We start from the raw sequence: 12958 nt of genomic DNA, 5'->3' as shown, positions 1-12958 counted from the left end.
GTCTGATGTGGGGCTCGATCCCAGGACCCTGGGATCATGACCTGAACTGAAGGCAGATGCTTAACCAACTGAGCCACCCAGGTGCCCCTCAATATGATTAATTTTAAAAGAATAAAAGAAAAAGACCCCATGTGTGGCCATCAAAATATATTTTTTTGAGATTCTGTACTATTCTGTGATTAGTCATGTGTAAAAAATAAACCTGGGAGCAAAAATGGAACTTATTCTGGTACCTAGTTGAGGTTCAGTAAGTAAAAACCATCACAAAGTTTGGCAAAGAAAAATAACCTGAGAATGCATGTTGCACAGGAACATTTTTCTTTCTTGGCTTCAGAAGAGTTATCCATGAGGATGGGTTTCTTGTTTTTCTTTAGGATACTGGAGAAAACAGTTGGATCATATCTCTGCCCACCTCAGGTCTTATGCTCAGAACAACCCTGAATTCCGGGCCTTGATTGCAGAACCCAGAATGGGAAAGGTGGGTGAGCTCTGGATGGAATTTCCACTCCAGAGAGTCCCATGGGATCAGGCCGCAGGTGCCCTCCACTGACTTCACCTGAGACTGCACTTTGCTTGGCTCTTGTCCCTTTCATGTCCTGTTTTCCACACTTCCTTATGTCCTTCCCCGCAGGCGCTGCCTTAACAAATCGCTTGCACACGAGCCTTGTCTCCGAGTCTGCTTCTGGGCACCTGACCTAAGACAGTAAACTGTGAACATTCCATGCTTTTAGATTCCACATGCTATGGAGACTCTGGTGCTCAGAGCTAGAAAACCCAGAAGAGTTTAGTCTTGCCAAATTGTGCACTTAAATCCAGTCTATGTTAGCAGCAATAGTAATCATAAGAGTTGCCATTTCCCGATGCACTCACTAGGTGCATTGTGTTCATCAGTCTCTAGCGCTCATAACAAACCTACAAAGTAGGAATATTACTTTTGCAGCAGTTTTTTTTTTTTTTTTTTTTTTTAATGGCCACAAATTCATTGGTAGTCTTCCCTTCAAAGAGTGGAGTCAGTGTCTTCTCACCTCGAATGTGGACGGGCTTGTGGCAGTTGGGCTCACAGAGTGTGGTGGCAGTGATGCTGTGGGACTCCTAAGGTGTGGTCCTGCGAGGCCACACTGCTTCCTGTCTTACTGGGCATGCTCCCCTCCAACAATCCTTCTTGGAGCCCAGCCACCCTGCTGTGAGAAGCCCAAGCCCCATGGCGTAGCCACATGTAGGTGCACCCCTCTGCAACCATAGCTGCACCCAGTCCTCAGGTCAGCCTGGCTCAGGAGCCAGGCAGACGAGTGATGAGAGTCCAGGTCATTCCAGCCTCCGAACATGCAGCCACCTCTAGCCATTTGAGTTTTCCCAGCTGAGGTGTCAGACGCATGGAGCAAAGACAGTCTATCCCTGCCGTGCCCTGTTGGAAGCCATGAACTTCATAAAATGGTTGTTTAGTGCCACTAAGTTAGGGGTGGTTTTTTTTACACTGCAGTAGATAATCTGAACAAGCCTTATTTGACACCCAGGAAAACTGGCTCAGAAAAGTTTGGTGACCTGCCCAGGATTGCACTGATGGGTCTCGGGGTATTCAGGATTTGAAGCAGGTCTGTCAGACCCTGAGCCCCAACTCTTTCTCTAGAATTACCCCATCATTATAAAGAGCTCTGTGGGAAGATCTCTTCTTCCATTTGTATGACACTAGAAGGAACCTTTGAAAATCAGCCTATTTGATCCTCTGCCACCAAATAGGCCAACATTGAAGCTATTTCATTGTCAAGTACTGTTCAGTTTCCTTTGATAATCTATTTTGGTGGCTTATTCATTCTTTGGCCTAACCCAGGGGTCTGTAAACTATGGCGTGTGGGGCAAATCAGGCCTGCCACCCAGTTTTGTAAATCAAGTTTTATTGGGTCGTGGCTACATTCATTCATTCACTTATGGTCCATAACTGCTCTTGTGCTACAACGGCAAGCGCCATATAGCCCACAAAACCTCAAATATTTACTATCACCGCCATATAGCCCACAAAACCTCAAATATTTACTATCTGGTTCTTTAAGCATTTGCTGACCCCTGTTTGATTGAAATTCCTCCGGCTACTTACAGAGAAAGCTACTCAACTCTGAAACTGGGCCCTTGATTGCCGAGGCCTGGCCCCTCAGGACACCCAGGTGATGACATCCAGCCAGGTGGCTTGATTAAATTTAAAGTGTGTCTCTTTAGAGAGTATAAATTTGGGCCTTGCTTTCTCGTCCAGTCTGGCAGTCTCTGCTCTTTGATGGGAACATTAATTCCGTTCATTTACAATTTATAGGATTATAGATATGGCTGGATTGGTGTCTGCTATTTTGTTACTTATATTCTATCTCACTTAGCTTTTGTTCCTTTGTTTTTCTTTTCTTGTCTTCTTTTGAGTTCATTAAATATTTGATTAAATTTACCGTTTAACATCTCAGGATTTCTTGGCTCAGGACATTAAGCCCATGTGCGTGGTTGTGAATTCTCTCCAATGCTTTTTTTAAAAGCTTATCTCCGCTACTGTCCATGAGGATGGCTGTGAAGTTAGCATTCGGCTGAATTATATTCAAGTATCCAACAAGGTGAGTAAAACCTTTAGAAGCTATTCATTTGAAAATCGACCACACTAGTAAATTGTAGCTTACACTCTATCAAAGTGCTTCTGTGAAATCCATAGAAGGCATAAATTCCAAATGTTGTAAGACTTGGCTAAAGGCCAATAATTTCATAGAAATAGATAAATAACTGTACTGAACCTCAGAGAAGCCAGGTCTCGGGCACATAAAGATGTAGTAAGAACAGGAATAATTACCCACCCTATCAGTCCTTGGGTTCTCAGGCATACTTATACGCACCAAAGTCTGAGTATAGGTGAAAGACTGACAAAAATGTTTGCCTGTATGTACTTTCACCTATTTACCTATAAGAAACCAGACGTTGTGGCTCTGCCTCCCTTGGTCTGCCCTCTGCTGTGGTGACTGGAACTCTGCTACAGTGCCTGCAGCGTGTGACAAGCATTGACTGGTTCATACCGGCAGCTGTAGTTTCACTGGACCAGAAGTCAGAATATACAAAAGAATAAGGAATGGACTGAGAAGATGGGTAAAGAAGGCAAGAAAAAGCACGGGGACTAGTGTCTATCAGGCCCTGACCATGTGCCCAACAGGGGGCTAGCGGTGTCTTGAAAATTAGGACAGGCACGTGGGCTCTGCCTAACTCAGAGGCTGGGAAAATGCAGTCCACTGACACACACACAAGTGTTTTGAAGTCAAGTCAAGCACTGAATGCCATGTTGTCAGTTGTGTGGCTACAGCAGAACTTGGGTCAGGGAGGTACATGAGGAGAAGGGGAGTGAGGGACACGAGTCAAGGCAGGGGGAGGAGCTGAGTGGTCATACATAAAGTCTAGCTTCAGCCTGATCCATGAGGAGCTCTGAAGTGTGGCTCACACCATGAAGTTGTCCCAGGTGAGGCAAGGAAAGGAAGGACGTAACCTCTAGAGCAAGGCAGCACCCATCTGTAGAGGCAGCTGGCTAGCTGTGAGGTGTTAGCAGCCCACCCGGCAGCTGGGAGGGATATGCTAATCAGTTAGTGGAACTGGGTGGGCACCAAGAGCATCTACAATACGCTGTCTATCAGATAGAAGTGGAGTCATTATCCCCAGGTTTAATATGTTTTTTCTTAGCCTGTATGTTCTAGTGTTCAGGCAGTAGCAGGTGGTTCCCTGTGGTGGGAGACGCAGCCACGTGAGGGTGGGACAGGATGCCATGCTGTGGAATGGATCCAGGTGGAATCACAATTCCAGGTCTGGACTGTGCATCATCTATCCTAATTTTATAGACCTCCATTTTCCCTGTTTTACTTTCCCAACATCCCTTTGAGGTAGGCCATGATATTTCCACTTTACAGGTGAAGAAACTGAGGTACAGAGAAATTTAGCCACCTTCTTCCAAGGTCCCTGAGCTAATAAGTGATAGAGTCAGGGTTCAAACTCTGTAGCCTGAGCTTCCCCATCTTGCCACTCTTATTCCAAGACATGGAAGGGTTTGAAGCAGGGGAAGAACACCATTACTTATACATTGTAGAAAGGTGACTGGAGCAACCCACGTGGAAGGTGGGCTGGCAGGAGCCGGTTGGGAATCGCTTGCAGGGATCCTGGTATATGAAGAGGGGGCTGTGGCTATAATGACAGAAAGGAGGGGCCAGGCTGAGGAGCCACTTAAGAGGCAGAACGGACGAAACGTCCCAGTGAGGGGATGTCCAGCTTCCGGCTTGACTATATGTGTAGACAGAGTGGTCGTTAATGAAGAGAGGAACAGGTTAGCAGGGAGAGCACTCCTTCTGTGGGGACACGGCAGCCTCATCAGTCACGGTGCCTATGTTTTTTCTGTTGCCCAGAACCTTTACCTCAGCAAGGCCACGGATTTCAGCAGCCACTTTATGAGCAGTGTCACCAAGGGTGGTGATGGGCCATTTGGCAGCAGGTCCAGCTTGGGTGAGTTGTACCCTTCCAGTGATTTTAAAACAGTCGACCAGGAACACACTGACCTGGCAAGGACAGCAGGGAATTGCTTAAAATTTGCCAGCCCAACCACACATCTTCCTTTAATGTTCCAGCCATTTTATTCTTCTGGCGTCTCTGAAGTTAGAAGTGAGATTTTTGAAATCTTTCATAGGGCTTGGGGAGATAGGTTGTGGGGGGTGTTTTCTTTTGGGCTTAAAAAACCGTAGTCCCCTTTTTTTCCCCTCCTTCCCAGTCATCCTCTGGTCCTGGACTGAGATGAGTGGCTTTAGGAGTCCTTCTTGAGAGGGTCAATAAAATAGACATTTCTATACAAGCCATTTTATTCTTCTGACCTCTCGAGGGGCATGATAGTAGGATAGCTCTTTATATGTGGGAGTGGCAGGGGGGCATCGTTTTAGTCCTTGATTCTGTCATTTCAGTGAGTGACTACAGCCAGAGCACCTCAGACACCACTGAAAAAGTCAAGAGGACAAAGAATTTCAAGACCAAAAAGTTTCAAGAAAAGGAGCAGCTCACAGTATGTGTACTCCTTTGTCCTTATAGCTGTCTTCTTAGGCCTGTCTGTTGAACGTTTTACTTTGAGATTTTTTTTTTAATTTTACTTCATTTTATTTTATCTTGTTTATTTTAGTCCATTCCATTCCATTTTTTTAATTAATTCATTCATTCATTCATTTTTTAAAAAGACTTTATTTATTTGACAGAGAGAGACGGAATACAACCAGGGGGAGTGGGAGAGGGAGAAGCAGGCTTCCCGCAGAGCGGGGAGCCCGACGCAGGGCTCGATCCCAGGACCCCGGGATCATGACCTGAGCTGAAGGCAGACGCTTAACGACTGAGCCACCCAGGCGCCCCTCATTCTATTTTTTAAAGTAGGCTCTATACCCAACATGGGGCTTGAACTCACGACCCTGAGATCGGGACATATGCTCTACTGACTGAGCCAGCCAGGTGGCCCTCCTTTGAGATTTTTTAAATGGAAGAATACTTTTTCATTTTCTGTTCCTTTTTTAGAAGTGTATTTTTATTTTATGGAATCCTTTAAAATATGTCGAGATTATTAATTAGAACTATTTTAAAGTTCTTATTAGTTCCCGGAATCACCTCTGTTTCCTCTGGGGTCAGTTCTGTCTGTCTTGTTTTTGGTTGGTCTCAAATATGTGATGATCCTTGGTTGCCAGGTCGTGTTGACAAGTGAAGGGCTGGTTTGAGTAGTGTCAGTGCCTGCCATGGGTGTGTGGGCCTCGGGTCCCCGTGGGGATGGATGGGCACGCTGTGGGGCCGGCCTCCCTGGAGGGTATTTGGGTGGAGGGCAGGAGAAAGCCTTGGGGTCCCCTAAGCTGCCTTTCCTCTGGAGGTGAGGATGGTGCTGTGAAGGGCTCTAGCATATTTCATTCCTGGATGGAGCTGTCCTTCCTTCCTTATTCTCCTTCCCTGTGTCTGTCACAGAGATCTGGGCTCTGCCCTTCTTGGGCCCAGTACTCCCAGGAGAAGACTTTGTTAGGCAGATCATGAACTCTCTGGAAAAAAAGTTACCAGGCTTTAAGCAGAGAGCCCAGGAGAGAGAGGAGGACACCACTCATCTCAGCCACTCACCAGCAAAGCCCTTTCGTAGAACGCTCATGAATCCAGCCTGCGCCCAACACTGGCCCTCCTTGTTGATTAACTCAGCTTCTGCAGGGCTCCCTGGACGGAACAGACTACTATCTCTGGCATCTTCAGCTGGTTTTTCTTTGCTTTGTTTTCCCTCTCAGCCAAATTCCAGCTACTTCCAATCTTTGGAATTCCTCACAATTCCCGATCCACTGATGGCACCCTTCCAGAGTTTCCCACAGCTGTTAAGAGTTTTGTTTTTCAAAAATACAGGCCATGAACACTGAACACTTTTAACTGGAGCTTTGGAGAAAGAGACAGTGGGTGCCCTTGTTCAGCCACTCACCTTGCCTTTCAGTCAGTCCTCTTTGGCTGTAGTAGGGAGGACAGATGTGCTTAGCAACAAGCCCAAAGCCTGGGTCTCCCCCAAGATGAAGATGGGCACGTGTGGGTTCTTTCCTCCACCTTCCATGGAGCCAGGCCCTCAGGGCGCCCTCAGGGGTGTGTATACTGGTGTCCAGCTTGTATCATGATTTCTCCAAAGGCAGGTGACTTCTCGCCTCATCTTGGGTTTTCCCACCACATGCTTTGCATCTCATAAACACCAATAAATTTGGGAAGAAGACCTTAGAATTATATTAACATGTATTGTGTATAATTCCTTGCACTCTTGGCCTTCTCTCAGTTTAAAATATTGAGTAGAAGAGAAGTATAGCGTTGCATAAACTTTAACAGTTTTGGAGACTACACCCACTTACACTGTATGTGACCCAAATCTCCCCATTGCTATGTGCCTTTATTTTCTCATTTGTGTTTAGGGGATAAGTATCAGACAAATAATAACAGCATCCAGTGGTTCACTCATTCAGTGGTTATTTGGAGCATACATATACCAGGCACAGTTTTCAGTGGTGAAAATAAATCATGAACAAAAGCTATAAAGGTCTCAGACCTCATGCGGGTGACATTCTAGTGCATTCTAGTATAAGTTTCCATAAGGAATGGAATTCAGTAAGAACAAATGTGCCCCCCCAGACTTTCTAGGGGTTCACTTATTAGAGTACCTTGTTCCAAGCTAATCACCTTAGAGTAGGGGGAGGAAGGGACACAGCTTGAACCCGGGATCTTCTTCCAGAAGGCTCACAGGCCTTGACCAATGTCCTCATCCTAATGGCTCCCCAGAAAGACAGGAGGGGGTAGATATATTATTTCTACTTTACAGACAGGAAAACGGGAGTCCTGGGACCAACCACCCCAGGTCACCCTCAGATCCAGTGGTGGAAACATACTGAAAGCAGTGTCTCTGGCTTTCTAGACTGTCTCTTCATCTTTAGCCTTGTAGCAACCAGCATTTGCAATCCTTTATGTAAAGAAAGATTGCATAGAAAGGGGAATTTCATCACATTTTGAAAACAGAGCATATAATAAATTCTTCAGATTTCTGATGATAGGTGAGAGCTTTTCCTTCCCCCAAACAAGATTCGACTTTATCAGTTCACTCATGCCTCAGGTGAGCACATTTTCTGAACAGTCATACTTAGGCTGATTCTGAACACTTTATAAAAGTGTGCAGAGGAAATATTAGGATTCACCTGGTTGCGTTTCTTAGGAATATTTATTTCCTTTGTAATAAAACTAGTGTGGGGTTTCTGGGGTGGTGAGGTTTCTCATTGCATCCCTGTCCTTTATAAAGATAAAACAGTGTCAATGTGGTATCCTTCCCCGAGACAAGGTTTCAGAGACCAGCAAGATTTACATTAGCTAGGTTTTTTTTGTGCTGCTGGTGTAGAAGACCACACACACGCTCACACACACACACACACGCTCACACTCACCTGTCCCTGAAGCTCAGAACTTAACCTTAGAGAGGAAGTGTTTGCCTTGGGAATTGGGTCTGGGCAAGGGGGACAGTGCTATTTCACGGCGGTGGAAATGACCTTGTGTAACCCTGCAGCCTGAAAACAGGCTCCTGCTGAAGGAAGTCGGACCTACAGGGGAAGGGAGAGTCTCTGTGATTGAACAGCTGCTTGAGGAGGTAAGTACAACTCAAAGAACAAGTCTCTCTGAGGATTTCAGCCTTGCATTTCACCTCTGTCTCTTTCAGATGCAAGTCTTGTTCAGTATTGTGATAACCACAGTGCCATTTCATTTAAAACTGCCTGGAAGTGGACTAAATGGCCAGTCAAGAACTTTTCAGTAATTGTTCCTGGTTGCTAGTTTTTATAGCAAAGAGAAGTCATATGAGCCCAAATAATGTGCATAAAGGTGGACAGAATCCCTGGCCTGTGACCCCATGTGACCTTCATGTTTCCTAAAGAAGCGAGGCTCGGGGGGTGCCTGCCCCTCCTGATGGGGGGAGCAGAAGTTTTATCACCTGAGTTAGGGCGGTTAGATCTTGGGTGTCCTGATTCTCTTCTCTTTTGATGTAAAGCAGTTTAGTTCCGGCAAGCATGTGCATTACACTTCGCAGGATGGCAGCTGCATGCTGCTGAGAGCAGGGTTTGCGGCAAGTCTGTCCTTTCCCTTATGCTGCAGGGAGCAGACCCCAACTGCAGGGACAGTGAAGAGCGACCCGTGATTACCGTGGCTGTTGTGAACACGCGCCCCGAAGTGATTCCAGTTCTCGTGCAGAGAGGAGCAGACACGGAGCAGCGCTGGGGCCCGTAAGTAAGACGCCATCAAAGGAGAGTCCTGGCGTGGCCAGCTGCCGCCTCGGGGCCCTGCTCTAGCAGCGTCCAGCCACACGCACGCCCCGATCCATTGGCACTGCTCGGGAACCATCTTAACCCATTTGGGCCTTAATAAGAGACTTCACTGCCACTATTTTTCAAACCTGGGCAAAACAAATCTTTTTAAGTGGATTATTGGATTGCTGAATTTTTTGTAGCTTTTATAAATGATGATAAATTTTGTTAGCTCACGAGTTTACACTGAGCGGGGGCCGGCAAATCCTTCACCCTTGGGATGTTAAGCCACATTATTTTCATCATGATCTGAACGGTTGAGTTTGCTAAGAGAAGAGCGGGCCCAGTGTAGTCCCTATGGAAATGTAGCCATGAAGTTACTGTACAAAGAAAACCTTATCCGGTTGTCTCTGGATGTTGACACACTGGGGGTGACACTGCACATCCAAGTTCACTACATGATCTGGTGCCTTGGTTTCCCCAGCTGGGAAGTAGGATGGACAGATACCAAGTCCTGTTGGGTACTTCTGTCACTTCCCTGGTCTCGGGCCTCTCCTGCCTCTTGACCTCTCGCAGCCTTGGGATTCTGTTGTTCTCTGAAATTACTTTGGAAACGTGGGGTGGACAGTTTCTTGAGGACGGGTTCCACATGTTAACTGCTAATAGCCTGCCAACCAAGTTGCCAAACTGGGAGTTCTCTAGGGGTCCTGCAGCCATCTGACCCTGCTGCCCCTTGACCTACTTCTGAGACCAGATCGAGGCCCGCCAGGGAATCGTGCTGCTGAGTGTGTCAAGCCAGCACGCAGAGCCAAAGTTAGATAGCTTTGCTTCTGTTTTCCTCTGTCTCAACTTTTCCTCCAGTGTTTTTATTCACAATATATGCCAGTTAATTTTTCTGTGTGCACTGTTATGTTTCTGCCCAATAGGACAGCTATATCAGGTAGACACCACCTCTTTTTAGTTTTATTTTAGAGCAGAACCTTTGGCCCATTTGGTGGACATATTTGGTGGCTGGAATTTACTTGTTCACCTTTCCCTGGGGTTCACATTCTTCATACTCTGTCAGCTTCTTCATTTGTCCCACACTTGGGTTATCATTATTCATAAAAATAATGCCACCATGTTTGGCACGAAGGTGTATTTTATATTTGTACAATTCAGACAAGCTTTTCTTGGAGCACTTATGTATAATGTCTGTGGTTGATACAGAATCTCTTGAACAGATTTTGAATTGATGCTTATGAGAAGTCCCGCTGAGAGGAAGAAACTACTCTGGACTACTCTGGACATGGAACAGATTACCTGTTTTTCCTTGCTGTTCCTCAGTTTCCATTCTTACTTCATTACCATTCTATAAATTGACATTTACCCACACGTGATCTCTACTAAGTCTAACTCTGCGGTTGTACCATCTGTCTGAACAGTGTGTAATAGCCCGTTGTCACTCCCACTGCATTAGCATGGTTAGCAGAATCTAGCTCACATGGAGGGGGAGGGAGGAAAGCTAGACCAGAGCCCTCCCTCAAAATAGAGCACAGAGATCTCTTCTTCCCCTTTAGTTTATGCCAGTAGAAGAAAGCAGATTTCTCCACTGAGAGCCAACTCTGCTGTCTGCTTTATATTTGTTAGTTCGAAGTGTTTAGACCTGGGTCAGCCTGGCCTCTACCCCCTGGCTGGACCTCTGTAGATCCAGGAACATGACCTCAGGACTCCATCTATCCTACTGCTCCTCAGGCACAAGCCATCCAGAGATCTGGCTTTCCCATAAAAAAGGTTCAGTGAATTGTTCCTTAGCAAACAAGGATTAAAAAACTCTTCCTCACTGCATTCCCAGCTTGTTTGACTAGTGGAGAGAAGCAGCGTAGGTGGTCTCTACACCAGGTAACTTCTGTCCACTGGCTTGGCAGGTAGCAGAAAGCCCCTCCCTAGTGTTTCTGTTTCCAATGTTTGTCTCTTTCCTACCAGAATACACTCATATTCAACCCAAAGGGATGGCTAAGGAGAGGTACACATCCTCCACCAAAGCTGATTCCTCTTATTGGCAGATTTCAAGAACACAGATTCAAGGTCTCGCTAAGAGATGGGCAAAGAGAAGTGCCATTTGCTTTTGGACAACAGCTACCCTCCTTCACTGGCAATTTCAAACATTCTGTCTCTTAGTTCTGCCCCAGTAGCCGGGAGGGGTGGATGTAACCATCAGTCTGCTTCTTAGAGTTCAACTGTGGAGAGTTAGTCTATTAGGTAATTCATGATTTACGAAGAGAGAATGTACCTTCATCTACCATGATACTTAGATTTGAATAAACCGTTTGAGTAGTTTGTGCATTCATAGTAGAGTTTCTTTAAAACACAAATTCACAGAACACCGTGGTGTACCTGCTGTACAAAACACGTTCTAGAAGGTCTGGTGATATAACACCAAGCTACTCAGAGGAACAGACTCACAGGTATCGCCTCTGCTCTGAACAGAAGAGGGTGTCCCCTCTAGCGTCCTTGCCCTGTTGGAGTCAGAGCAGTGTACAGAGTTAGAGTCGGCAGTCACAATTCATTACTTCCCCAGACTGAACTGTGGTTACACAGAAAATCCAGCCATGGTGCCCCCTCCCCACCTCATAAATGGAAGTTGCGCTCTGCTCTCAGTTTAGAGGGGGTTATGAAAGAAGATCATGCGTCTACTCAGGAGATGTGGCAACCCCGGGAATACATATAAGTTCTAGTGGTAAATGCCTAATAAAGACCCAAAGACCATGAGGGGTGAAGCAACAAACAGTTGTGCTACCAGGGAGAAAGGAAAGACGAAAGGTAAAGGAGGGTTGGCGTCATCGGTGTGACTTTGTCCGCGGCCCACAGCATCCTGCATTACAACTGCTTTAGCAGGATGATTTTCTCCCCCCCCAAACAGGCTCCAAAATACAGCTCTTCATGAAGCAACTCTGCTTGGCCTGGCAGGAAGGGAGTGTGTCGCTGCTTTACTGCGGTATGTTTCCGGCCTCTGGGGGAGACTTCTGAGGGCCCCTGCTGACCTATGATGCTTTCAGAAGGCCCTAGTTCCTGAACAGTTAACCCTGTGAATGACAGCCACCATCCCACTGTGGGTCCCCAGCACTGAGGGCTCTTAAAAGCACAATGAAGATGTTGTCCCCCCACCAAACATACTTGGTTGTAGGACTTCGATGCAATGGGAGCCAATGGGCAGGATTGGCAATTGAACGTGTTGAAATCACAGAGCCCCTCAAAAGGTCTCAGGGTAGAGCCTCCTTTGAGAGTGGGGGTCATAGTGGCCTCTTGGGGATAGGTTTAGGAAGGTGGGGCCAGGAGGCTCCCAGACTGGCCTCTGTGTCAGGGAAGAGCCAGGCCCTCAGGTTCAAGTGCCTGAGTTCTTCTATTCATGCCCATTCCCTTGGCAGATGCAATGCAAGCATCCAAAAGAAGAACATGAATGGCCAGACACCGTATGACCTGGCTCTGCAAACTGGGGATGATGTCGTCACCTCGCTCTTTGCTGCTAAGCTCGGCCTGGATGACTCTTAGACCTAAGGGCCTGCACAGGACCATCCAGTTCTGGCTCTTCTTTGTTTCTTTCTGAGATGTGTATTTGTGGTTTGAGAATTGAGGTTGAGAGGAACTCATAAGACTTTTTTTTTTAATATGACACTGTAAGCCACCATGTGGGCATTTCCCAATATGCTGTGAATGGTGACAAACTTAACATATATTTTTTAAAGGTTTTCTTGCTGCTTATTTTAGAATTTTCTTTTAAATTTATTTTCCAGGGGACGCCTGGGTGGTGCCTTTGGTTAAGTGGCAACTCTTGGTTTTGGCCCAGGTCGTGATCTCAGGGTCCTGAGATCAAGCCCCGCGTCGGGCTCCATGCTCAGCATGGAGTCTGCTCATAAGATTCTCTCTCGCTCTCCTCTACCCCTCTCCCTGAACTTGTGCAAGCGGGTGCTCTCTCTCAAATAAATGAATAAATCTTTTAAAAATTTTAAAAAATAAATTTGTTTTTCAGTAGATAATAATTGCACATGATTCAAAGCTAAAAAGCATGAAGTGTTATGTAGTAAAAACTCTGCCATCCCTGTCCCACAGCCACCCACATCCCCTCCTCAGAGGCACCAATGATACCAGTGTCATCTGTGTCCTTCCAGAAA

The 12958-nt window shown here is 46.3% G+C and overlaps 1 protein-coding gene across 4 annotated transcripts in view; it reads left to right on the top strand.

Moving 5' to 3' along the window:
* Positions 1 to 12574, top strand: part of DZANK1 (double zinc ribbon and ankyrin repeat domains 1) — a 60837-nt gene extending 48263 nt beyond the window's left edge. For all 4 annotated transcript variants that reach the window (XM_032419280.1, XM_032419283.1, XM_032419279.1 and 1 more), the window contains exons 15-22: positions 375 to 478; positions 2514 to 2588; positions 4404 to 4500; positions 4950 to 5047; positions 8078 to 8158; positions 8659 to 8786; positions 11710 to 11784; positions 12215 to 12574. In XM_032419280.1, the coding sequence (XP_032275171.1) occupies positions 375 to 478; positions 2514 to 2588; positions 4404 to 4500; positions 4950 to 5047; positions 8078 to 8158; positions 8659 to 8786; positions 11710 to 11784; positions 12215 to 12338 (782 nt within the window). In that variant the 3' untranslated portion in view covers positions 12339 to 12574. The remainder of the gene's footprint in view (positions 1 to 374; positions 479 to 2513; positions 2589 to 4403; positions 4501 to 4949; positions 5048 to 8077; positions 8159 to 8658; positions 8787 to 11709; positions 11785 to 12214) is intronic.
* Positions 12575 to 12958: the final 384 nt, after the last annotated feature.

Source organism: Phoca vitulina, unplaced genomic scaffold (assembly GCF_004348235.1).
Source record: "Phoca vitulina isolate PV1807 unplaced genomic scaffold, GSC_HSeal_1.0 scaffold22, whole genome shotgun sequence".
In the NCBI taxonomy this organism is placed as follows: Eukaryota; Metazoa; Chordata; class Mammalia; order Carnivora; family Phocidae; genus Phoca; species Phoca vitulina.
Note: the sequence above shows the minus strand (reverse complement) of the source record. Positions and strands in the feature narration are given on the sequence as shown.